General features: G+C 40.4%; 2 protein-coding genes across 5 annotated transcripts; both read right to left on the reverse strand.

The window, feature by feature from the left end:
* Window positions 1-4: 4 nt before the first annotated feature.
* On the reverse strand, window positions 5-9,432 carry nat10 (N-acetyltransferase 10). 3 transcript variants are annotated; one of them, XM_039809695.1, is made up of 29 exons: window positions 9,298-9,432; window positions 8,947-9,073; window positions 8,753-8,844; window positions 8,401-8,572; window positions 8,108-8,230; window positions 7,963-8,024; window positions 7,757-7,871; window positions 6,992-7,099; window positions 6,660-6,793; window positions 6,466-6,559; window positions 6,277-6,375; window positions 6,044-6,180; window positions 4,587-4,711; window positions 4,129-4,279; window positions 3,177-3,273; window positions 2,944-3,060; window positions 2,676-2,777; window positions 2,505-2,579; window positions 2,291-2,407; window positions 2,004-2,137; window positions 1,863-1,911; window positions 1,680-1,776; window positions 1,480-1,587; window positions 1,225-1,397; window positions 1,016-1,135; window positions 813-911; window positions 433-506; window positions 263-343; window positions 5-183 (listed from the first exon to the last, which is right to left on the reverse strand). In XM_039809695.1, exons 2-29 carry the CDS (start codon window positions 9,058-9,060, stop codon window positions 39-41), a joined length of 3,114 nt encoding a protein of 1,037 aa, XP_039665629.1. In that variant the 5' UTR covers window positions 9,061-9,073; window positions 9,298-9,432; the 3' UTR covers window positions 5-38. The 3 variants fall into 3 exon arrangements, with proteins under 3 accessions (XP_039665629.1, XP_039665630.1, XP_039665631.1); XM_039809696.1 differs by having other exon boundaries at window positions 8,947-9,070; window positions 9,298-9,430; XM_039809697.1 differs by lacking the exon at window positions 5-183 and having other exon boundaries at window positions 422-506.
* Window positions 9,433-10,425: 993 nt separating this feature from the next.
* On the reverse strand, window positions 10,426-24,167 carry caprin1b (cell cycle associated protein 1b). Of its 2 annotated transcripts, none has more exons than XM_039809702.1 (18): window positions 24,016-24,167; window positions 22,107-22,271; window positions 21,901-21,963; window positions 21,697-21,783; window positions 21,227-21,465; window positions 21,045-21,127; window positions 16,933-17,157; window positions 16,764-16,816; window positions 16,591-16,674; window positions 14,471-14,641; window positions 14,288-14,396; window positions 14,112-14,173; window positions 13,893-13,985; window positions 13,257-13,403; window positions 12,715-12,868; window positions 12,405-12,581; window positions 11,073-11,179; window positions 10,426-10,971 (listed from the first exon to the last, which is right to left on the reverse strand). In XM_039809702.1, exons 2-18 carry the CDS (start codon window positions 22,269-22,271, stop codon window positions 10,885-10,887), a joined length of 2,106 nt encoding a protein of 701 aa, XP_039665636.1. In that variant the 5' UTR covers window positions 24,016-24,167; the 3' UTR covers window positions 10,426-10,884. The 2 variants fall into 2 exon arrangements, with proteins under 2 accessions (XP_039665636.1, XP_039665633.1); XM_039809699.1 differs by having other exon boundaries at window positions 12,405-12,584; window positions 24,016-24,166.
* Between the last annotated feature and the right edge of the window lie 1,225 nt (window positions 24,168-25,392).

Consider the following 25,392-nt stretch of genomic DNA (forward strand, 5'->3'; position numbering starts at 1 on the left):
GCCTACACACTGTCCTGTCAACACAGCACCGTTAACTGTCAAGCCTTTTTTCCAAATTTGCCATGCTTGTCCTTGCTCTTCTTGAATTTGCTGTGTTGCATTTCCTTCTTCTTTAGTTTCCCATGCTCGGGAGCCCCATTGCTTGCTTTGGGGTTTCCCCCATCCAACTTTCTCTTCTTGTCGCTGTTAAGAGTAGGAAGTTGTTACAAACATATTTCCACAACAACCAAACATTTGCCAAAAATACTGAATGCAACTGCACCTCTTGATGCTGACGATGGCTGTGTTCCCTGCTTTCTTCAACACCTGGTCCCATTCCTCATCATCTCCACGGATCTTGTACCTGTAAATACAAAAGGAAATCATTACAACTACAGTAAATGCTACACACAAATAATGACCAAGGACATCCCTCCCGTACCTCATACTCACTCTTCCATGTCCATTTCCTTCACTTTCTCTACATCCTGCTTGTGTCTCTCCTCAAACTCTTTAGCTGCTTCATTCTGTCAGTGACAGATACATTTTTCTCAAACAAACATCATAAAAAGGTAAGGGGATGCAAATAACATTTTATCATTATTGTGTTGATTCTTATCACAGTCAATTGCTAGGTCTATAAAATGGAGAAAATACACTCTTTACATTTTGCAAGGGATCAAGGTGACCCTGACAAATGGCTCCAAATCCAAAAATACTTAATTTATAATTTTTTTTTTATTTACAAATTATGAAAAGCTGAAACCAGCAAATGTTTTTAAATTTTTGCTTGATAAATGACTAATAATAATTCTAAATTGTTGACCACATACCAGATCATCATTAAGACTTCTGACGGTCGGCTCCATGGAAACGTCTTTAGTGGTCGCCATCTGTGCCTCAATAGCTTTTTCTTGGATGCTGGTGAAGACCTAGGATAGTAAATGCATTAATCAGGTATTAATGTTGTTACAATAGTTTTTATGGCATCTTCTTTATATCATATTATTCAATGGATTACGACTTCAAGACTTACTTGCACAAATTTCCGGATCAGACGGTTGAAGAGGCCCATGAGTTGCGAGCTTGGGAGTTCAATTTCCTTTTCTAGCTGTTCTACTGATTTGTGCTGTAACCCTATGCCCAGCAGTAATGCCTAGGAAAGAACAGGGGCAATCAAGAACTGTATCACAATAAAACTATTCACGACAAACAACTGAGACCCTAACCAATGGGGAAACTTACACACTGTGCGGCTGAGAGAGAGACGTCGCCGAGCTGCTTGAGGAAAAACATGCGAGCCACTGTTGGGATCAGGTCCATGATGAGGTGGTAGTCCACCATGCTCCTCGAATATAACTCCAGACGTTTGAGGTCGTAGGGGCTGAAATGGGATGCCAGCTCGGAGCTACTGAGAGCTGTGAAGGTCAAAGACAAGTTAGATCAGGTCTGTGAGACGCAGAGAAAACCTGATCAGGTCAGTTAGTAGAGGAGTCTTACTGCTCGTCTCCTCCTTGGACTTCTTGTTCTGCAGGATACTGAGTGACAGGCTCGGATGGAAGCGGCTGAACTGGTAGGAGAGGAGGGACAGGAAGCGCCGGCGGAAATCTGAGGAAAACAAAAACTGTTCAGTCAGTCTATAATAAGTTTAAACAAACCAGATCTCCAGAGGTAGTGCAGGAAAAGTTGTGGAAGTTCACCTTTCCAGAATGCAGACAGCCACTGGCTCTGCTCCAGGGCTTCATCTGTGTTCAGCTCCTTCAGCATCACGCAAGAGTGCTCTCCTGTCAGGTCATTCTAGAGACAACCAAACACCAATCATCACAACATGTGACAACAGCACAGTGTGCAGAAACATACGAGAACAATTATTTTATACTTACAGGGGTTTGTCTTAAGTAGACTGGAGTATAACCCGCTTTCCTCCAGAACCTGTTAGGTTGCAAAAAAAATAACAGTTTTTGACTTTTCTAAATCTGAAAAAAATATTACGACCCCCTTTCTACATATTCAAAGAAACTCACTTGAGTAGCTGTGTAGTAAGACCATAGGAAACTCCTAGATAGTCCAGTCTCTCTGCTCTCCTCTCACTCAGCTTCAGCAGCAGAGGAGGGAGCTCCTTCCGTGGAGTGATCACCTCTTCCAGCAGACTGACCGCCTGGACAACAAGAGACACCAACAAGGCTATTGTCACAGAAGTGTGCATTTAATCTGCCTCATCTAATCTCTAAATTGTATTCTTACTCTAGTTACACGTCATGTGAGTAATGGCTATCTTTCAAATACAGCTGAATACATTTCATTGTGTTACCTCACTGCTGACGGATGTGATCTCATTATGATTTGAGTGTGTGCTCTCATCCATGGTGGGAAACTTGCCCTCATAGTACATCTGCAGCAGTTGGAGAGCTCTGGAGCCGTAGCCCATCTGGTGGTTAGATGAAAAAAAAAAAACAGTTACATATAGTAAATCCAGATTAATTAAAACACTGGACAAATACGCTGAGGCCTTTGCAAGCTCTTACCCCTTGGTAGTCTGGATTGACAGCAATTCTCACCACTCTGCCTCCAGAGAGGCCCCCGAACTCTGGGTCTTGGAACTACAAAGAAAAGAGCAGATTCTAATTAATGTTTGTGTCTGTGGAAACGTGAGCTGTAATGATGATTTTGTCAAAAGCTTTGTGACTAGAGCATACCTGTTCCGACACCGTCCAGGGAATGAGGTCACCAGAGGCTTTCTTCCCTCTGGATAGACTGTTTAGGATGGACTGCCGAGATATTTCTCCCTCCAGACACACCTGAGGGAAAAAGAAAGAACAAAAAGTCCAGTCAATAAACTTGACAAATGAAAAAAATAAGATTCAAACAACAACTAAAGGAGGGGGGGGGCACAAAGTTGTGTCTGAATGTTGTAAGTAAACTCGAACTGGCTGATTTGGTGGAAGTCTTCTGAAAGGGTCTCACCTGCACCACAGCGAGGACCTCCGGTAGGGAGTTCTGCGTGGGAGGAACAGGTGGCAGGAGACAGAAGAGGTGATGGGCCGGAGCATCGGACAACATCTGCAGGTCGTTTGGGGAATTCTGGATCCCAAGAAAACATTTGAGTCAGTGAATAAACACAAGGGTGACACAACACTGTATGCAGGACATTATGCTCTTGAGTAAAAAGTTATGGGAACACAAGCTAATAATATCACCTTGTAGTGCGATGCCACATAGAGGGCCATCAACCTCTGCAGGAAAGCCTCAGAAGCCTTGTGGTAACAGAACAGTGTGTCTCTGTTCACATAATATCTGGACAGTGTGGGTTCAGGAGTGTGCCACTCTCAGACAAAACAGTGAAGCAGCATTTAGTTACATGATTTACAGTGGGATACACAAAATTTCAGATTTATTACAAATAATCTGATATCCTGCAATTTGAACCTCTAATGATCGGTCTGATTATCTGATTCACATAAGATTCTGTTTTAGACCAATATGAGAAACCTTCTGGGTAAGCCCCAAGGTAAGTAATATCTTTAGAAATCACTGAAGTGGATATGTGATTAACAGCACAGAGATGAATTGTATTATTTTAATACCTCCTGGTTAATATTAAAGACAAGACGATAATCAAGTCGTTTACTTTGCCTTTTATGCAAAAACACTAAACATCCTCTAGTTCCAGCTTTTCAAATTTGCTGCTTTTTTGTCTTATTTGATAGTGAATTTAATATAATAATAATTATAATTATAATAATAATAATATTTCTGTATTTTCTGACCAAACTATCAAGAAAGTAATCAGCAGACTGATCAATATTTAAAGTAATCATTATTTGCCGCCCTACTCTAAATGTCCGTTTACAGATAGTGACCAAGGAAACGCTTACATTTACAACAATGCTGTCGGTCACACCGTCTTTACATTGATTCTCCAACTCCATCGCCTTGGTTATCATTATTTTTTCGCCTTGGTTATTGTTTTTCCCTTTTTTAAGTTATGTTCAAAAAACCTTTCGGTCAGTGCTCCATGACCAAAAAGGCACTGGCAAAAAGACTGGGAGTTGGTAAGGCGGCTGTGGCTGCTCACTGCTCCTATGTAGGCCTATAGAATGGGTTAAATGCACATGATGGTGAGAGCCCTTTAACGTGCATAAAGGATACAGGTCACAAGTCTTTGGAAGTGGGCAGCCAGAAATGAGCCTGGGTATGTTCAGACAGTCCAGACAGAGCAGGTCATTCAGCCACTTCTCAACAGCGTCCCCTGGAGCATACCGAATGGACTCGTGAAGAGAAACCTCATGGAGAGAGCGAGCTGTGAACAGAGACAGATAAACAGCAGTCAGTCCATCCATTTTCTGACACTTATGCGGGGCCAGGGCCACATTGGGCAACTCCAGAAAAGGATTGAGTTTGGTTCCAGACGCAGTGCCATGTGTAGGTGAACCCAGCTAAATCTAGTCCACATCCCACAATAGCGCTGGTTCCACATCCCTAGAACCAGTCTATGATCCCAGAGGGCAGTATGCCTAGGTCCCCGCCTTTACCTGCCACCAGACCCTCACCAGCGAGCTTCCCTTTTAGGTCTGGCTCCAGGAGATGGGGGCGGGGGGGATATTTACCTGCTGCTAGCCTCTCTGTGTTGCTGCTCCTGTTCTCGGCTGACATGCTCTGCTGACTGTCTGCACTCTGCTGCCTCAACTGCTGAATCAGTTTGAGGGAAAGAGAGCGACCAGTGCCTTCATAGCTGCGAGATGAAGAGAGGCAAAGGAAAACTGGTCAGAAATGCAAAAAGCAAGAGGTGAACTGATTAGGCAACTCATGGATCGACAGAAATATTAACTATTTGTAATCACCGGTTGCAGCTTTTCAATGCTAATTTTCTTGGTCTTCTACTATACTAACTTGACTGAAGGTCTTCGGGGTTTGCAAAGCTATCTGAATATATAAACTTACGGGAAAGGCGTATATTTCTCTCGTGAATTTCTGACAATTTATACTAAACAATGAATCGAGAATGACAATGAATGCAGTACTAAAAAGAGTCCACACCTCCTCTATCTGTGCAAGGCACGGACTACTACAGTGTAAAACATTGCATCGGGCTCACTGGACCAAAGAGAAGTTGTCAGAGAGATTCCCAGACATAGATCCAGCGTGCAATCGTTGTGCAATGACCCCATCCTCATATTTTCACACATTTTGGAGCTGCTCCAAGCTGTCGACTTACTGGACTTCGATGTTTAAAACACTTTCGGAGGTCCTAGAGGTGTCTATAGCCCCCTGCCCCGTCATAGCCCTTTTTGGAGTACCTTCTGTTGTCTACAGTCTGAGCAACTCTCAGTGTGACTTTCTGTACGCTGCTTGCCCGCCGCCTAATACTTCTGAAATGGACAGACGCCATCCCTCCGTCCCACACGCAATGGATCAGGAGTACTTTATTTTATATGAAACTGGAAAAAATAAGACATACACTTAGAGGTTCATCTGGCAAATTTTATGAGGTCTGGCAACCCTTTTTGAGATATGTGGAAGAGAAATTAGAGCTGCATGAAACAATCTGATTAGGACAACCGCTGACTTCACTTTATTTAGGTGACAAACCGCTTGGATTTTACTATGTATGTATTGTATTTTTCTAATGATTATTATTATTATTTTTTATTTTTATTTCTGTCATCATGTGTGTATATATGTCCTCTCTCACAACAAATTTGACATGCATTGTTTTAGACTTACTCATTTGTTCATTTATTTATTTTTATTTATGTATCTACTTCTTGGGGTGGGAACTCTGTTCTGAATGTTTTTGTATATGTCTTTGTTCTGTTGTGAAAAAAGCTCAATAAACAAAGTTAAAAAAAAAAAAAAAAAAAAAGACAATGACAATGAAAATGAAAATAATCGTTTCTTGCAGCCGTACAAATAATAATCATTACTACTGCTTATACTTCACTATTCATTAAATCTATATTACTCAAAATGGTTTCTTAAAATATCCTTGTGTGTTATGTTATTTGAACAAAATTGTTGTTGTTTGGCGTTTGATTATGTAATATCATCCAGCTCTATTACTGACCCGTTGATGGTGGAGGCCATGAAAACCAGATAAGGCCCGAGCAGTTTCTTAACCAGAGGAAGAGGGATGGCTGCAGCCTCATCAATGACCAGCAGTTCAGCCTGGCCCAGCTTCAATGCATCACCTGGGTGGATGTACTGTTGGTCAAATGAACAGGATGGTCAGATAGGGGTAATTCACTTACTATTGTAAAGAACAGCAGAGATGGAGAAGAGTGGTCTGTTCTCGTTTACCTGAATTGTCTGCCGGTGCTCTTTAAAGATGTTCACCCGCACCACAGCTTTGTTGAACTCTGGATTCAAAGACTGGATGATTTCATAGTCAAGATGCTCCTACAAATGCAAAAGGGGGACATGAGGTGGTGTGTGCCAACAGCATGAACGTACGGTCGCTGATACAGAAAAGCTTCTCAGGAAGCCTACCTGATACTGCAGAGCATCAAAGCCTTTGAAGATGAACTCAAACATGGTATGGAGGTTGTCCGGGCTCGGTGAGGTTACAAAAATATTGGAGTAGCTGTAAAGAATGACAGGAATTCATTAGCAAAACAATTTGAGACAATAAACTGCTGATATATTTGTATGACATTTGTATTGCAGAAAACTAATAACTGTACCCAAAAGCCACAGCCCCAGCGACAGCCAGCCCCAGTGCTGCAGACTTGCCTCGGCCACGGGCAGCAGTCAGAGCCACGGTGCTCCTCAGAGTCTTCTCTGAGATCGCCTCAATGAACTTCAGCACCCCTTTAGCCTAAAGGACAAAACAAACCTCAAAAGTTACATTTATAAATGCCGATATAAAATGGGAGGACTATTGAGGTTTTATTTCTCTGGGAACACTGTCGTGATCGTGTCGTGAAGCGCTGGTTACTTGAAATTGTATTGGTGCACTGATCAATAGTTATAGTTTGTAAATGTATAAAGGGGCTCTTTAGTGAGAGGTCCTCACCTGGTCCATAGTCCTGCAGCTATCCACCAACACACCCACAGGCTGAGTGTCCTGAAGGGACTCCTTCAGATCCTTCAGCTCCTGTTCTCGTGGAGACAAACCGTCCTCCTGAAGGGAATGAGACAACTGCTCAGAAATCAGGGAGCTTTAAGCTAACAAGTAAGCAAACTGTATTTGTGTAGCACAAAGTACTTAATGGAATTGAGAAAAAAAAGGAGGAATGAAAGAGACAAACAAGGCAATTCTTTTAAAAGGACAAAGTGTACACAACTCAAAATATTAACTTAGATCTAAAAAAGAAATCCACTTTGTAAAAAGTGCACTGGTTTGTCTTCATGAGGCTATTCCAATGTCAATGAGTGACAACAGATCACCACCTTCATTTTTTTTTACTTGATCTTGGAACAGCCAGAAGTCTCCTTGGGAGACCTGAGGCTCCTCCAAGTGGTAAAAAAATCATTAAAGAGGCATGAACCTAAGAGTAAAGTTTTGAGAGCAGTCCTAAAAGGAGACACTGAGCCAGTGGAGAGAAGCAAAAAGCGATGTAATGTGATCTACATTTTGTACAAACAAGCACTGAATTGTGCTTTTTGCTTTTATTGTTGTGGATCTCCCGAGCCGCTGGATGGAAACAGAAATGTTCTTCATGTTTGGTTGATAATTGACTCAAAAGAATAAATCGCTTATCAAACCAATTGCAGTTTCATTTTCTGTTGATCAACTAATTGATTGAACGACTAATCATTTCTACTGTAATATAATTACCTGAGTCTTTGGAGGAACAGGCGTGATGTTTGCCATGTGGCTGGAGATTGGCAGGATGTTTAGTTGGTCATCAATAACAACGCAGTTTTTGCAGGATGCAAGTGATAGAATAAATCTAGAAACAGTGAAACACAACTGATAAATATTGTTACACTGTTGGCTACAAATGCACTAAATTCCATGAGAGTCAGTGGAACACTTCTTACCTCTCATTGAACCTTCCCACCACATCCTGATGAGCCTCCGTGCGGTAACGAGAGTGCACGTCCTAGATGAAAGCAAACCACAGCGATCCCAAGTCAAGCAAACAGAGTCTGACATGTGTGGAGATGGAACAGGTCAGAGACTTACCATAGTCATTGTGTACAGCTGCTTGAGAGAGTTCATCGTCCTGAGCAGAATCACCACTATACCACCTCCTTCTACAGTCTCAACAGTTCTCGCTAAGAGATTGGGAGTGAGAGCTTCGAAGTCCTGTGTAACACAGAAAACAAACGCTCTTAAGAGTATATTTGCTACATCAACTTGTCTACAGCGGTGGTTCCAAACCTTTTTTGGATTGTGACGCAATAAAATGAAACATATTCTGTGTCCTTCGATACATCCTGGGAGCCCCTGGTCTACAGGTGAGAGGAGTAACTCACCTGCAAGACGCACATGCCGTAGGTGTTTCCCAGGATCTTGTGCGTTTCGTTGTAGTAACAGTATCGGATGTTGGTTGCAGCGATGAACAGTTCAAACGGGTCATCCTGATTCAGATTCAACGTGCCAGTTTTTATCTTCTTCTGCAGCTGTCTCATGCGCTTCTTCCGATTGCTGTTTCAGACATTTTTGACAAATCAAATAGATAAGAAGACATCTTTATTGATCACGAGTGGGGAAATTTGGATGTTGCAGCAGTACAACAGAACCACCATACATTAATACAGGGAAGTATAGATATCTTCTTTTTTGATACAATAAACAGCTCCATCTCTGAGGGGAGTTTACACTCACCTGCTGAATCCCAGGTCTTTTTTGTAGCACCAGAGCACAGAAGGTCTTGCTCTGACGGCAGCTTTAGACAGCATGTGATGCAAAATGACAACCTGGATCGGAGGCAGATTGGATTGGTTTTAACGTCAAATGCAAAGACACATAAAACTGAATTCGGATTCATTTGCCTGAGAGAACAGGAAGGGAAAGATTACCTGATCTCTCCCTCGATCTCCCACCACCACAAATATGGACCGATGCTGCAAAGCGACTCCATTCTCTATCTGGACACGAATCCGGTTGTCTACCTTCTTGCGGACTGTTGCCATCGTCTCACTGCTACTGAGAGAGGTCCGAAAACACACCGCGTTAAAAGCAAATTATCAAAAATACAGTGCGACATAAACGGCGCAGTAACATCCACAAAGTGTTGTCAAACTGAGAGGAGGGAGGATTGAGTGGAGCTAACTTGCAGCCAAAACAAACGAGAGTTAATGGCAGCAGGGAAACTAAAATCGGAAGAAACACAGAATTAAAGCATCGTTTCAAACACTCAACGTATTTACCTTCTGTTACAGACAAACTGTTTGTTGTTTAATCTTAAAGCACTTCCAACAAGTCGAGGGCTGAATTTACACACCAGCCATCATGCTGTTGATACCATGGTTGATACACTCACGTGGAGTCAGACAGACGTTAATGGAGGACCCCCGGCGTGACGTAAAAACTGCGCGACGGTCTCCTAGAAAGTGTGCAGTTGATGGTTAATGCCCGAATTATTATGGTCTCTGCTAGGTGGAATTATCTACAACTGAACAGATTAGATAGAACCTAAAACTCAACTTTAAACTGCAGCTATCTTGATTATTGGTCAAGTAATATTTTAAAGCGTTAAGTGTCGAATATAAACTGGTACTAACTAACTAACTTTTCAAATGTGAATATTTTTGCTGGTTTTCTTATTCTGATGATAATACAGTAATATATTTGGGTTTTGGACTGTTAACTGGTCAAAGATTAAGAATGCAATTTTAAAAGTTCCAAGAAATTGTGATGGACATTTTGAGATTTCTTTTCTAATATTTTATAGAAAAGCAATTTGTTGAACTAATCGTTAGTACGTTAGCAGATCTAACCATTCTGTTCTTCTTCAAGCAAACTACATAAATGGCGATCATAGCCTATTGCTTAATTTATACTAAGAAGATGAGAGATCAAATGTTAACGGTTTAAATAGGGACCAAAGGAGGAGGGGTTGAGCACACTTGTCTGTGGCAACCATAGACTGTATATTGGTGGCAACATACCTACCAAACACTGCATGAACAAGGAGTTGAATTTAATTTCGCTTTTCAAAGCAGTTTGTCTGGAATTTGTTAGCACTAGAAATTGCATTTAGCAACACTTCAAAACACACCTGCTTATAGTCATGGTAATAAATAAATAAAAACACGAAACAAAAATTTGGATGACTAAAACTTGGGTCTGATGCAAAAATTCAAAAGGACATTTGTTACTTAAATTTATATTTGTCAAATTTAAAAAAAAGGGTTGTGAGCAGAATATTGTATTTATTCAGTGTCATGTCAGTAGCTTTACTCTGATCAGTCACGCAGTGGTACCGTTCATAACAGGCTGCTGAAAACTGAGGTAATAAAACTGAAGACTGTACAGCAGAAAACTGAGGCTGAAGCATGGGTATGCAACACAACTTTATTGAAACTCATGAAGCAACATCAATTTACAAACAAGGAAACAGGAGCTCATTGAACATAAAACGCCTTTTAAGAACCAAAATGACAAAAGAATCGAGAAGGGGAATAAACTCCCAAGGGTTGGACCAGCAGTGGCAGGTGCATTTTTTTATACAAAAAAATAACTTATGAAATCTTTCAAGTTTACAGGAATATTTTAACACATTGCTTGTGTAAATCGATGATTGGATTTACAGCTCAGCTTGTGTTTCAGACTTTAAATGATTTAATATTTCCAAATATCAAAGCAGGCATTACTTTGATTTAAGAGACAGGAAAAATACCACTGATGAAGAACAAAAAAAAAGAAAAAAGGACATTAGTGAGCTGGGGCAAATGCATTCTTGAATTTTCAGTGTGGTGCAAGTTAGTCAGTCACAGTCATTATGAAAGGCCTTTTCAGGATCGTATTGCCTGAGAGCTGCCTCTTGACACTCCTCTGGGTCCCTGACCAGCTCCACGCTTGTAGTTTGGTTGGTAACCATCCTTGAGCAACAGAGACAGAAAAAGAAAGACATTTAAGAAACTACTCCCAACATACAGCAAAATCACATAGCCAGTGTGAAGTCTGAATGATTCTTTCATACCCTCTGATAATTCCCATTTGAGTAATCCCGAGGTGTGTTGAACTGAGTCTGCCCATAACCAGAGTTTGAATTGTTGGCAAAAGGAGGACGATAACCATCATAGCCACCTGAAAATAGGAAGATTTAAAACTTAAAATGCTTCTTGAGATTTACAATAAAATAAGCTCGGACTCTTTTGCCTTCTAAGACATGCATGTCATTTTACATGTTAATGAGTGCCTACATCACTTTTACATAAAAGTCACAATTTCAAATGGTACCCCCAATTTCCACCGGCTGCGTAACGGCTGCGGATCTGCTCCGGAACGGCGGCGGAGTCATTAGGTTTCCATTAAAGTCAATGTGTGTATTTTCACTGACTGCAGAATGGCTGCGTTCCGACTCCGGCACAGCTCCGGCGATCCGCAGCCCTCCGGAGCAGATACGCAGAGCTTCTATTTTTGCCGGACGCCGGAGAGCTCCGCAGCAAATCAGCACACGGCAGATAGTTCAGGACAGGAAGTCAAGCACAGAAACAAAATAACCCTCCGGTTAATTTTCAAAATAAAATACACCGTGCTCACATGGATCGTGGATCATATTTCCCTGCACTACACCTTGAAAACACAGCACAGAGTTGTTTCCCCTCTACTCATCTGGATGGAAACAAACTGTTTTTGGTTTTGTGGTTCTATTCTACTTGAATTTGCGAGATCTTGTGGGTCCTCGGGACTAGAGCGGTCAGTCATGGCCGCAGCGGTGCTGCAACAAATCCGGACCTAGTGGGTATTGACGGACGAAGGAGCACGCAGCCGGTCCGCAGACGTTCTGCATTCAGTGGAGATCCGGAGTTAGAAGGTCGAGCTAAGTAACATCTCCACAAAACTAATCTGAAATGAATCAGAATGCCTTAAAATTAACTTAAAAGGCAAGAGCAGCATGAGGTTAAATACACAGAAATTTAATGCAATTCTTCTTTCTTAAGAGCACTGTAATATATTTATCATTTAATTATTATCCTTAATACAAGACTAACATTTGTTTAATAGTTAATAAATTGAAGAGATTATTCTAATGTGAGATTAGTCTTTAAAAATGTTTTTTTTTCCTAGTCGCACAATCTAGCGTAAAATCCATCACTGACATAGTAGCCTGAAAACAGAAACACTTTTCCTTGATATCAAATACTTTCCAACTCAGTGATAGCCATAATGTAACTGACACCTATGTCTGAATGAAAGAAAGCCATAACGTTAACATATAAATGAAGCCAGCAATGTCACATATTCCATGTCTGAAAAGGGCTTCAGTGAAAGTAAAGGATTCATTTGTGGCTGTAGGTTGTGAGCTTACCTCTGAATCCATTTGATGAGCCTCTGTAGCCATTGATCATGCCCCTGGCGTTGCGAGGTCCACCACGAGGCATTCCTCTGCTGTTGTAGAAGGACTGACCCTGCCTGACGAAGCCTGGGCCCTGCTGGGGAGGCTGTGGATGGCCTCCTGACTGGTCTTGGGAATGGAAGGCACCGACTACTAAGAAACAGAGTTGTGTGCCCCAAAACAGATAAAAGTCAATCTCCAGTCATTACAGGGAAACAAATCTGGCACAATCAATCCAGTAAGTAAATAGTGGAAAAAAAAAAGAAAAGATAAATCTGCCCACCAGATTGCAGTTGTTCGGACTGCATCTCTGTCTGCTCCACAGGATGCTGCGGCTGGCTGCTGAAGGCTTGGTTGTAGCTGTTCTGGTATTGGCTGGCCTGGTTCAAAGCCTCTGTCTCATTAGCTGGTGGGACTGGGGCATTGAGGTTGAACACCTGAGGGAAGAACAACGGTCACATTGTGGTGAAGCCAAAACTAGAGGAAAGTTCACAGGCTCATTAGGAGTAAAGTCCATTACTCAACATTTCCTGGATATAGCTGCTTCACTACAAACCCATTCAACTGCAATATGATGAGAGGGCACGTAAGGGCTCCACAAGCAATTTCTAATGGAAGTCATTAATGATTTTCCATTTTGATTCCACTGGCAGTGGCACAAAGTCCTGCAAAAACCTCTTTTAACTGCATGACAGGCCAGATATTCTGGCCTTTGGGTTAACTTAAACATGAAATGCTTTTAATACAGGTATTATTTGATAACACTGGCAATTCTTCAGTAAGTTGGATAGATTTTTTTAGTAAGTGTCGTCACAAGGGCCTTACTGTCTGCATTGACTGGAATGGTGCTGCGTTGACATTGATGCCACTGCTGTGTGGAGCTTTGGAAACAGGCTGGAAAACTTGAGTTTGAGGGACAGGTGGGAGAGCTGTAGAGGGAGGAGGCTGCTCTGACGACAAGGACATGGAGGTCTGTTGAAGAGCGGAAACACAAGTATGCGGATACCTGAGGTCATATACTTGGTACCAACCTACAGTTAAATATGTACACAAGGTGGGCATTTTGACTACTTTTAGTCAATTAAATACAGGACTAGGACTCTTTATGTATGCTTATGCGGTAGGGCTGTGCAATTTATCAAAATTTAATCGTGATTATGATTTTGGCTCCCAACAATCACAAAAACAGAATAATAGAGAAAAACAATTATTTAGCTCATTACGTTTTGCAAGTAAACTCTTATTTTCTTGTGTTCTGAATGAAAAAAATAAAAGTTTAAATAGGAAAAGTATTAAGGCAAATTTCACAGATGTGTTTTTTTTACTGTTGATTTATTTAACTTTTTCAAGATAGTCTCAAGTTAGAAAAGTTTCCTGAATTAAAATCAGGTTGAATCTGAACAAATACCCAGTAATATTTTTCTCACAAAAGGTACTCTTTCACAAAACAGCATGGTTTACCTGGATGGGGTCGATGGTTTCTGTTGAGGGTCGAGGATCTGGCGTGTGTGAGGTCTGATACATAGGGGGCGGAGTTGGAGAGACGATAGGAACCTGAAAACAGAGAGAGTAAAAGTCAAACAAATTCTCTTCATACCTTCAAACTCAGAAGGGCTGAAAAAGGTGACACGTGGATGACATTTTCCCATTCAAAACGGCAATTTTCGTTTGATTACTTACCTGTGTGGGCTCAGGTTGGACAGGAACAGTGTTGGGTTGCGATAGCCGGGACTCTGGGTGAACTAAGAAGATTTGAGCATTGCACCTTAGTAAACCAGAAAAGTAATTTCAAGCTTTCAAGTGTCATGTTTACACAACACAAGACATCAGAACTGACTTCTCTTTGATAAACGTACCTGGGGGACACACCATCTGTGGTAGGTCCATGTTCTGAGCGGGTTTCATAGGCTGCGCTGAGACAATGGCAGGATCAATGGGCTGTCCGTCAAACTCCAGCATAGAGTCCTGAGAGCAGACAAGTGATGAGCACCGTGCTTAATAGCTAAAGTAAACCGTCGTTCCTAGGACAAAGTTCCCACCTGCATGAAGTTGTACGTTCCCTGCATCTGTGCCATTAAGTCCTGCACCACCTGCTTCCTGACCAGGGGGTCAGCAGGCGGCACAGGAGACGCTAGGTTTAAGGGGTGGGTCTCCAGGGCAACAGGTGATGCCGAAGGCTGCATAGGCTGCTGCTGCATGGCACTGACTGCCTGAGAGTGGAAGACAAAAAAAGCAGGTGAAGAAGAAACATACAGGAGTAATAATTGTAAAGTGGTAAAGTGCTTATTAGATGCTACCTGTGGGTTTATATTAGTGGGTGTAAATTTATACATCGCAGCTAATAAGTAAGCATTCCAGTGTAGAAATTTCACACAAAAACCTGGACCAGTCGGATCAAAATTACACGCTGCAGACTTCAATCATCACAAGGGATCACACCTTCACAGGGTGGTGCTCAGATACCTGACTGACAGCCCTCATTGGAGAAATAGCCTGTAAATACAGTACTGTGTAGTGCCCATAAGGGAATTCACCACCCTGTGCAACTTTGAAACATAGTAGATTAACTTATCTTTGACAATGTGCAACAGAACATTGCATGCTGACATTTCTTTTTTTACGAAAATAACCAAGTAGACAAAGTAACTCAAATATGTCTTCAGCTTAATACAGTTAACTCAGTGTAGCTAGCATTTTTGTAAAACTCACATATAAAATCAACTTCTACTTAGAAAGGTGTAATAGCTTCTTTTAACTTCAGATCGGAGTATGGTGATCAGGGTGACTGCCGATCCCATTTCGGATCAGATACTTGCAATCAGGATCGGGACATTCCTACTTAGAAAACAGGATACACTGCATGTCTTCCAGGGACACCATGGCCTTTTTGTGACTTTGTGGCTGCAGCCTAGGCTTCAGCGATCGCTTATATTTTCAAATAATCCAATCATGGTTACTCAAAATCGCCGATATGCGTTCTGGCTACATTGCACACGTAACTGGACAAAACATTATGCATATGCGGAGTGGCTTCCAATTTAATCAATGAAACTGGCTACACGGCTTGGCTGTCCTGCCTCCTGCTTGGCTGACATGCAGCTTTAAGCATATTGCTACATTTCCTTTTGACGATGCTTTCTGTGTTGCTGATAGCGTCTTGCTTCAGTAGCTTGACACAATTGATTGTCATATTCTTCATTACAGCAGCTAATTATCCGCTTTATACTTAAACCTACACTAGTTCACTCAAGCACTCGTAGCTTTCTACTTCTTTCAGCGACTTTCTTGCTAATCCCACAGTTGTTTATATGCTATTAGCTCTGTTAGCTACTTTAGTTTAGCAGTCAGCAATGGCTTCTCTCTCTTGTTCTCAGTTGATCTGCGGGTCAAATGTTTAGCTATTCCTCTGCCTCCTATAGTGATTATTTTACATGTAATAACTGTAGTTTATTTGCCATGTTGGAGGCGAAGCGCTGCACTAGGGAAACTCGATCGTTAACATTAGCTGCTGTAACCTAACAATCGCCGATATATACGATCTGATCTATAATCCATTAAAACAATCATTTACAGGATTCTGTTGATCTGATGTCCGTAACAATCCAATACCGGCCAAATAGATAAAACATCAGACAAATACTTTCTAGTCTGCATCACTACAGTCACTATCAAATAAAGATGAAATGCCCAAAAAAATGTATTTCGGAGTCTGATATGATGCACTGACAAGTCTAATCTGAACATCACATTTTGAACCAGTTTGAACATGACTGAAGAAAATGCAGATGTCCTGTGATAACAGCAGTAGCCACTTAGCAATACAATGATTATTTGAGAAAAGGGTATCCACAAGAGAATTTTGTTGTTTGATGAAACATTAAAAGGTTTTTCATGCAAAAGTTTTGATTTCTTGAATTTACGCATAGTTTATTATGCTATAAAATTACCTGAATTTATCACTTTTAAAATGTGCTTGTTAGATTAGGATATACTTCCACCAAAATACTTTGTGATATGGATTTTGTCCCAGCCAGCTAAAACCAGACTTAAAACTGAGGTAATTCGAGGCCAGATTGCTTAGGGATGCAATAAAAGTGGGAATCCGAAACTAGAGGAACGTAAACTTCAATCCCAGAAAAACAACATCCCTGCAGCATACCTCTGTTTCCGTGGTCCACTCATCCCCTTGCTCCTTCTCACTGCTGCTGTATGTGCCGTCTGGAATGAACTGTCTGTTTATAAACTGGAGGGAAATAAGCAAAAATCAGCACAATGCTAAAAATAATATTATCAGCCCCAAGGCTTCACCAGAAAGGGGAAAATGAATCTGACCTCTGTTGTTTCCATCGCAATGGGCTCTGTAAATTCCTCAATTATTTCAGTTTCTGTAAAGAGAAAATCTATTTAGAGAATGCAGTGCTGGTGTTTTTATGACTTCATTACATTAGCATTTTAAAAATAGCAAGTTTAATGTAGCATGACTTCAGAGAATGGTCAGGACCTGGATCAGCAGCCTGCTCTCCTGCTTCTGACGATTCAGCTGCTGCTGCTGCTGCTGCTGCTGAGGCTGGCTCTTCCTCCTCCTCCTCCTCCTCCTCCTCTTCTTCTTCTTCTTCTTCTTCCTCTTCCTCCTCCTCCTCCTCACACACACCGTTTTGGTGAGATGGAACCCGGTCAAAGTACCCACTCAGCAGAACCTGGTCCAAAGTCTCTCTCAGTGCCTTGTCTAGCAGAATAACAACATAGTAAGCAATTTATTGGAAAGGCAAGTTGCACAAATCACAATGATCAAACCATTACGTTGTGAGCTTGGAACTAATAACCATCGTTTAGGGTGCAGTAATGTTGAACAGATTTCACAACTCAGCTTGCAAAATAGATGAAGATACTCTCTTTAAAAAGTCCTTTAAACTCCTTAGTAATATTTAGAGGAGCAACGATTGGTTGATTAATTGATTGAAAACAAAAATACAAATCTGCAACTATTTTGATCATCAATTAATCGTTTGTCATTTTTTAAGCAAAAACACCAAACGTGATGGTTCAAGGTAGGGGTGGAACAGTACATGTATTCGTATCGAACAGAAACGGTACAGGCGTCACGGTTCGGTGCATGAATTTACACAGAGAATACACGGTATAAAAATAAATAAAACTCACGTGCAAATTAATTAATGTAATGCAGAACTAATGTAATGTGGAACTACTGTTAGATACGCGGGTTCTTTAAGGACACCTAATCTGTAGCCCCGCCTTAGCTCTGAAGCTCTGATTGGCGCCTATGTAGCCGAGCTCTGCCTATGTATGCAGTTTTCTGTCAGGTCGACAGTCCAATGAGTGGGTCAGAGATAGCAGCACTAAGGACGAGTATGTAGAGTTAAGAGGACCCACCGGCCTCTTTAAGACCGAAAGTTTGGGAAAACTTTGGTTTCCCAGTCAGTTACAGTAGTACAGGCGAGAGAGTGGTGGATAAGACGAGGACTGTATCGGCGTTGTTCAGCAGTTGTTGGGTATGTGAGTGGAAATACATCTAACATGCTAACGCATATCCGATGCCATCCCCCAGATGTGCCAATCACTGGAACAAGACAAAAAAAAAAAAAAAAAAAAATCTTCTGTCCAACTTCTCCTCCCTACAGTGCTTAACCAGTCTTTAGATACACATACAAATAGGGCCAAAAAAAAAAAAAAAATAAAAAAAAAAATCACTGAAGCTATAGGAATTTACATGTCATCTCCAATGCGCCTGTGTTCATTCGTAGAGGAACCTGGCTTCAAGTATTTGCTGTATGTACTCGAACCTCGATACACTTAATAGCAAGAATACTTTATCATTTGTGTGGGAAGGTCCCGCCTAAGTAGAATTTTTTGGTTTGTTATTATTCTATATAATTTGCACTTTCATAAATAAGAGATGCTGTATTTTCAGCTGATTGTCTTATTTATTTTTACAAGTTACAGATGCAGTCTGGAAATGATGTGGGGTACTTATTGTTTACTGTTTACATCTTACTTTACACACTTCAGGCAGCTAGCTCAGAGGAGAGACTGTATGACACTAGGTGGTACAGCCTGAGACATGCACAATAAAAAAAGAAAAGAAAAAGATTGCCTTCTGCATTTTTTTTTGCTTTTCCCTCCATTGTACCGAACTCGTACCGAACCGTGATGTCTGAACCGAGGTATGAACCGAACCGTGACTTCTGTGTACCGTTCCACCCCTAGTTCAAGGATCTTAAATGTGAGAATTTGCTGTTTTCTTGGTCTTACTCTACACTAACGTCACTTTTTGCTTTAGAATATCGTGATGGGCTTTTTTCACCATTTCCTTTTTATAAACCAAACAATTAATCAATTACATCAAGAAAATAACTGCAGATTAATAAAAAATGAAAAGTTTTATTTTTTTCTGTTGCAGCCCTAGTAACATTCAACCAGCCACCAACTAAGATGACAATTATGAACAACGCAGCTATATTCTCAAAACAATCTCAACTGGTGCGTTTTCAGTTTGCGGTTAATAAAAACATGAATTGATTCCAGCTTCTGAAATGTAAATATTTGCTAGTTTTTTGTAGTTTTCTATTATAGTTAACTGACTATCTTTGTGATTGGGACTGCTAGCAGAACAAATAAAAAAAAAATGCAAATAGATGAAATATCCTACACATACAGTGTAGGATCGTTGGGGACAGGGTATTGGGGAGAAGCGAGGTGAATGAGGCCACACAATCATTTAAGTTCAGCTAACCACTGTGCACACTGCAGCAAGCAAAGCCAAATACAGTGCTTTTATTTGATCCCAAACTCAACATTGCGTGCATGAACAGAACTAATTTAAATATCCACTTTAAAAGCTCCCCCAAAACTTAGTTTAAAATCTCCATATCTATCTATATAATTCAGTATTAAAACTAAATAAGCAATAACCAAAGCTTAAGTTCAGAAAAAAAAAAAAAACATCTTTAGGTATTATTTAACACACAAAAACTTCCTCCAGACAGTGTGAGTATGGTTTGATTAGATTAGACTGACGGTAGTAGACAACATAAGCAAGGAACCCCACAACTATCAACAGTTCCTTAATCCTGATACACAAATGTACAGGACATCATCTTTTCCCCAACTGTTCAGAAGAAAAACAAAAACAAAAGATGAACTGAAACTATGGCAACATCAAGATTACTCATGATTTAAAAAAGGTTCCACAACCTGGTAGGAGCTAAAGTGTCCTAAGTTGCTGACTAGATAAGATATATATGCTACGATAACAATCATGACCCTAAAAAGAGCATTTAAGATAGCTCAGACAATTACATTTCTGTCTCTTCAGGCAAAGCAGGTCAGTGTCATTTCCTTAACTGCCTCGTGCCAAGTAGTCTGCTGCTGCCTGAATAAATATCACCCTGTCACCAAGTGGGACCTCCTTGCTGAGGTGAAAGGGTTGGCTGGTGTCACTACAGTGAACTGGGTCACCAGTGTCCTAATATGGCTCCAGAGTTCTGACCAGTGGAACCACCAGCAACAGGGCCACTGGCACCCTGCCCTGTCCCGCTGCTGAGTCAGGATAAGCCCACAGCGCTCAGCCCCCAAGCAGAATGCAGCAGTGCGAGTCCTGAGGCCAGATCGCTGAGAATGCAGTACGCCAATATCCCCAAGTCCTGATTATTCACATCACTGCACACATGCTGCATTAACAAAAAAATGCACGTGCCAAATCAACATATTAAGACTGGTTAATGTCCTGTAGTACCTTATGACAAGGTTTTGTTTAGAGCATTTGACAACTTTATCTACCTTGCCTTGGGATTACTCAAACGTACAGTATGTTATGTATGTTATGTTAATTTTGCCATAAATTACAGTATGGCTACCACTCAATGATTTTATAATTATTTTCACTATGAATGGATTAATCAATCACCAGTTTTCCAGGGCCCGAGTTAATGTCTTCAAATTGCTTGTTTTGTCTGTACAAAAGCCAAAAGACCCACAGATATTTAGTCTACCATCATAGAAGACTAAAAAAACAGCATAGTAGGAACAAGTGGATTTTACTTAAATAGAGAAAAAACTCTAACACAAATTCAGAAAGAAAATTGTTAAAAGTTTTCAAACAGGGGCTACAATATATTACAGTCAATACAATTCAATATTTGCATTCTTATCACAATATTTTTTTTTAAATTGGTTTATGGTGAGTTACTTTATAGGGCTTCTGACTCCTTTTAAAAAAAAATGTAATGTATTATTTTTTTTTATTTAGTTACTTGGTCTTCTCTCTTTTCTCTGTAAAATTGAATGTTAACTAACCGACAGTTTGTTGTCTCATCTGAGAAAGGCTCCTTTCTGATCATGATGTGTAATATAATATAGCAAATAATTTATGGTTGGATTATAAAATTTGTCTGTTTCCATGAGCGGAATAAAAAAAATGTGAAGTGAAATATTTAACTAATTATCAAAATAGTTGGCAATTAATTTTCTGTGGAATGACACTAATTTTTTCAGCTTTAAAGTGCGCTGAAAAGAATTAGCTAAGGCAATCTTTAACCAAAATATTGAGCTCTACTGCTTGCAAACATTGGAGGCTCCAAGTTACATTTCACTTACACGTTGTTCCAACCACAGCCTTGTCCTTCCCTTCCAGCAGCTCCCAGAGGTGCACAGATGCTTCTTCATACTGGTCAACCAACCTGCAAGTATAGAGATAGGTTGTATGGATCCCCTTGTTAAAAAAAAAAGAAAGTATTTTGCATTTCAACTTTATCCAGATATCAATGCCTCAGACCTACCTGACGTTTTGATCACGGTCTGGCCCCACTAGCTTGTAGAACTCGTCAAAAGCTGCGAGGTCTGCATCTGTCAGCGGCGTTGAGCCACCAACTCCCTGCTTCAGGTCCTGCCGCACAGTGTCCTCTCCCAGCCGGTCCAGGAGGAACTGCAGCTCCAGAACAGTCTTCAGCCTCCTCTGCTCGGCCTCTTCCCGCTGCAGCTGCTCCCGCCGTGCAGACTTCTTCACCACCTTCTGGATCTAGTGATAATATACATGAGCCACACAAAGTCAAGTTACTACAAGGCAGCCCAATTTATGTTACGTTAAATCTACAGCGTAGGTACGTGTAGATACAGACCCTAAGCCATAGCCTGATGTGCACCGCTTTAAAAAAATTAACTACACGGCGGCATAAGCTCTGCGTAGAGCCCCAGCAGAACCATAAATTCCGCTAGAGGGAACATTTCACAAAACAACAGTCACCCTTACATCTTGTCCTAGTGTGATGAACGTCTTCTGCAACTCTCGGCCAAATTCTAAGTTATTTGTGATTTCCTGGAATTTGGAGAGGGCCTCCTAAAAAAGACAAAGGAAAAGAGACATTTTACACATTGCTAGGTTGTAAAATCTTTGTAAGAATAACAGGATTAGTTGTGCTTATGTACAAAATGATGAAGGCTTCAGTGCACCCACCAGCTGGTCCTGATTGAGACTCTCCCCTTTATCCTTCCTGACTTGATAGTCATCCAGTTTACTCTGTAATAGAATATCCAAAACTTCAGCTATGGATTGCTTCTAAGTGGGACACCTGTCATGACTCATATTTTACACAAATGAAAAATAGCTAGCTACATGTTATCAGGAAGTATCTGGAACAAATGGCTCTCGACAGTAATCACCTTTTTCTTCTCCATGTTGCGGACCTTCTTGTCGAGGACACACAGCACTTGCTTCATAACTTCGGACTGTCCACCAAGTGCAAAATTAATCATTGACCCTGGAGCGGATCCCACATCTGGGCTGGCAGACTGCACTGTCCTATTTGCGTTCATCGCTGAGGGCATCTAGAAATTAAAGTGTGAAAGGTTACTGTTCGGCGGTAACAAAGAGATGCACCCATCAATATAGAAATTGTAAAAATTCACAAACAAAGGATTAATTGAAAATAAATGTCATGAGCATGAGTTGAAACATGGCAAAACTATGGTTGAATAGACAAATATAATATAAAACTCAATAAATGCTGCAGGATGACTGGAATGAATGTCACAGGATTCAGGCTGCCTAGCAAACTATTTCCATTATCGATTATTTTGACGATTACTTTCTCAGTTTAATTAATCATTTGGTCCGATAACTGTAGAAATACACCAATCCAATACTCCACATTGTTATCAATGCAGAAACAACTAGCTCTTTATCAATGTCCTTATTCATTACTTTAATTCAGCCACAGCAGACCCACAACTGAGTTATGAGTACTTAAAAACAATTCCAGTGAATTTCATACAGTAAACAGATTTTAAATTTAAGAAAAAGAAAGCAAATGTATTTAGCAATATGTATATATTAGCAATTGCTATCAGCAGCTGCTCTGAGTTGAGGTATCAATACCGGTATCAGGAGAGATACGGTTGGATCGGTGCATTCCTAGAAAATAGTGAGAAACTGTCACTAATCACAATTTCAAAAAGCATAAATCCACATATTCAAATTGCTTATTTTTATCTAACAAATAGCCCAAAACCTGAAGGTACCAAGCAAGCAAACCACCAAGTGTTCAAATTTGAGAAGCTGTAAAATGTTTGGCATTGATTGTGATTGTTTATCAAAACTGAGGCTGGTTGATTTTCTTCAGTTCTATATAAAGAAACGCAATCTGGTATGATACAGTGGTTCTAGATAAATAGATTGACAGAAAGATAGATGCCACAGCAATCAAATGTTAGAGAGATTAGTTGTGTATTGACAAAAGTAAAATTTAATAACGAAAGATGTATTGAGGTGACAAGCAAAACAGTACAGCTATGCACTATGACTGGGTGATATGGAGAAATTCAAATATCACAATATTTTTCAAAGAAATACTTCCATAATGATATTGTAGGGGTGCTTTCACATGACATTTTTGATAACTAATAATCAATAACGTGGATTTAATGACTAAGTGGGTAAAGGCAAGTTCAGAAAATGACATCACTTTAACTGTAATGTTGCCTGTAAAACCAGAAAAAGACAACACTTACTTAAACATTACGATATCCAAAATCTAAGACGATATCTAGTCTCATATCACGATATCGATATATTGCCCAGCCATACTATGTACTACAGGTGGTGCATTATCAATCATCTGTTAGGTGTAAACGATATTCACAACGTGAAGTATTAGTATAGCTTCATAACAAAATAAGTGCACCAGTCAGACTAGATTATCCATAAGCCTAAAAAACCCATAATAATAGCAACTGGCTAACTTCAGTCCGAGCTCTGTGTAAACTGGAAGGAGACGTTTTTGAACCCCGCATTTCTCCTCATCAACATGTTTTCACTATAACTGCAGCTACAGAGCTGTATCTACCAACTCTGTGGTCAGAGCCCCCCTAACATTAAGGCCTGTGTTATCTCAGAGGTTTTGGTAAAATGGCCCTGGCCACACAACCGTTAGCATAGACCATTGCCGTTAGCTAGCATCTTCACGCATTGCTAGCCTGGTTGTCTGGTAACGTTAGCTACAGCGACGCGTGCTAACCAGCAGCCGGGCCGGGGGCTGCGTTACCTCGGTAGCACGAGTCCGGATTCACCCACCTTGATGGTATATATCCACAGGGGAGCTTGCTAGTGAATGTAAAAAAAAAACGGCCAAGTTGTTATTTTTGTTGTGTTGCTTTATTTTCTCTTTCACTCTAGCGTGGGATCCGCCCCGCCGGCCTCACCGACAACTGAGACGGTGAGAAAGACGGAGAAACTCTTTATAAAGGCGAAGGTCCGTTTTTAGCTGTCAAAGATATGCCTGAATAAATAAACTGCAAAAACAAACCTTGATAGAGCTTAGTTTTATAAATAATAACATGTTCATATATAACATAAACATATTAATCCAACTGTTTAATAACTGGTTAACCTTGCCGCAATTAAACATTACGAAGTTGCTATTTGTAGTCAGGCAAAACATTTAACAGCCTCTTGGCAGAAAATCTGCACAATCATTAGCTTTGATAAAGCTATTCTTCCTCTATCCCTCTGCCATATACAGTATGGTTTTTTTTTCTGCAGCAGCTGTCCCATCCCGCTGTAAGCATGTGCTGGTTTACAGATGCCTCACTACACAATTAGTCATGACAATACTGTACTATCTTTTCCACATCAGTTCAACAGTAAAATTGGCATTTAAATATTTGAAGATGACTGTCACTGAAAATACCTTTTAAAGTTAAAGTTTAGTTAAAGCTAAGTTAGAAATTCCTCACCACGGACAAATAAGAGCCCACCTGTAATACTGTATGAGTGAAAGTACACTTTTTTCAGTTGGTCTTAATGATACATTATTGTAAAGCATTTGTACCTACTTTACACTGACAGAACCTGTAATAATTACAGTACAAATATGTATATGAGGAGTTAGAGTTATGGCCTAGTTTTTAAAGTCCTAAAATTATTACTCCAGCATGAAGAGAGATGTCAAGACATCATGTAAATATGAGTAGGGATTTCTCTTGCATTGTATTTTCAAAAACTAGGCTAGCTCCAAAAATATGTTATAGAAATCCTAATCCTGAGTATTTTGTAATCTATTGTTCACATTTAGAACATGTCAAACAAATATCAATCTGCCACTTTTACAACCACAAAATCCATTTGCATCTCATGCATCTCTGTTGTCCTGACTTCAAGTTGAGAAACCTCTTATACAAGAAAAAAAGTACATTTAAACTCACAATTTAAATGTTTCCCATATTGAGAATTAATTACATAATTAGTGTATGATGAGCTGTGCAAGCACTTAAATGAATGGAAAGTCTCAGATATGTGCAAGAACAAAACTGGTTCCAGAAATCATTCCAGTGATGCTACCTTTACTGCCACCTTACACCAGAAGGTGGCAGTAAAGCTCAGCAGTATGATCAACAACAAGACACCGATACAGCGAAACTGTGGTTAGAGAGAAAGTGTCGTTTATGTGCA

Source organism: Perca fluviatilis, chromosome 8 (genome assembly GCF_010015445.1).
Source record: "Perca fluviatilis chromosome 8, GENO_Pfluv_1.0, whole genome shotgun sequence".
In the NCBI taxonomy this organism is placed as follows: Eukaryota; Metazoa; Chordata; class Actinopteri; order Perciformes; family Percidae; genus Perca; species Perca fluviatilis.

Coding starts and splice junctions, on each gene's coding strand:
- nat10 (XM_039809695.1), bottom strand. CDS start 9,060: ATGGCAACAGTCCGCAAGAAGGTAGACAACCGGATTCGTGTCCAGATA. Junction 8,845..8,946: donor GAGATCGAGGGAGAGATCAG/GTAATCTTTCCC, acceptor CCTCCGATCCAG/GTTGTCATTTTGCATCACAT. Junction 3,274..4,128: donor CTTCCAAAGACTTGTGACCT/GTATCCTTTATG, acceptor CACACTGTCCAG/ATATTATGTGAACAGAGACA.
- caprin1b (XM_039809699.1), bottom strand. CDS start 22,271: ATGCCCTCAGCGATGAACGCAAATAGGACAGTGCAGTCTGCCAGCCCA. Junction 13,986..14,111: donor TCCAACCTGAGCCCACACAG/GTAAGTAATCAA, acceptor CTCTGTTTTCAG/GTTCCTATCGTCTCTCCAAC. Junction 11,180..12,404: donor CTCATCAAATGGATTCAGAG/GTAAGCTCACAA, acceptor TCCTATTTTCAG/GTGGCTATGATGGTTATCGT.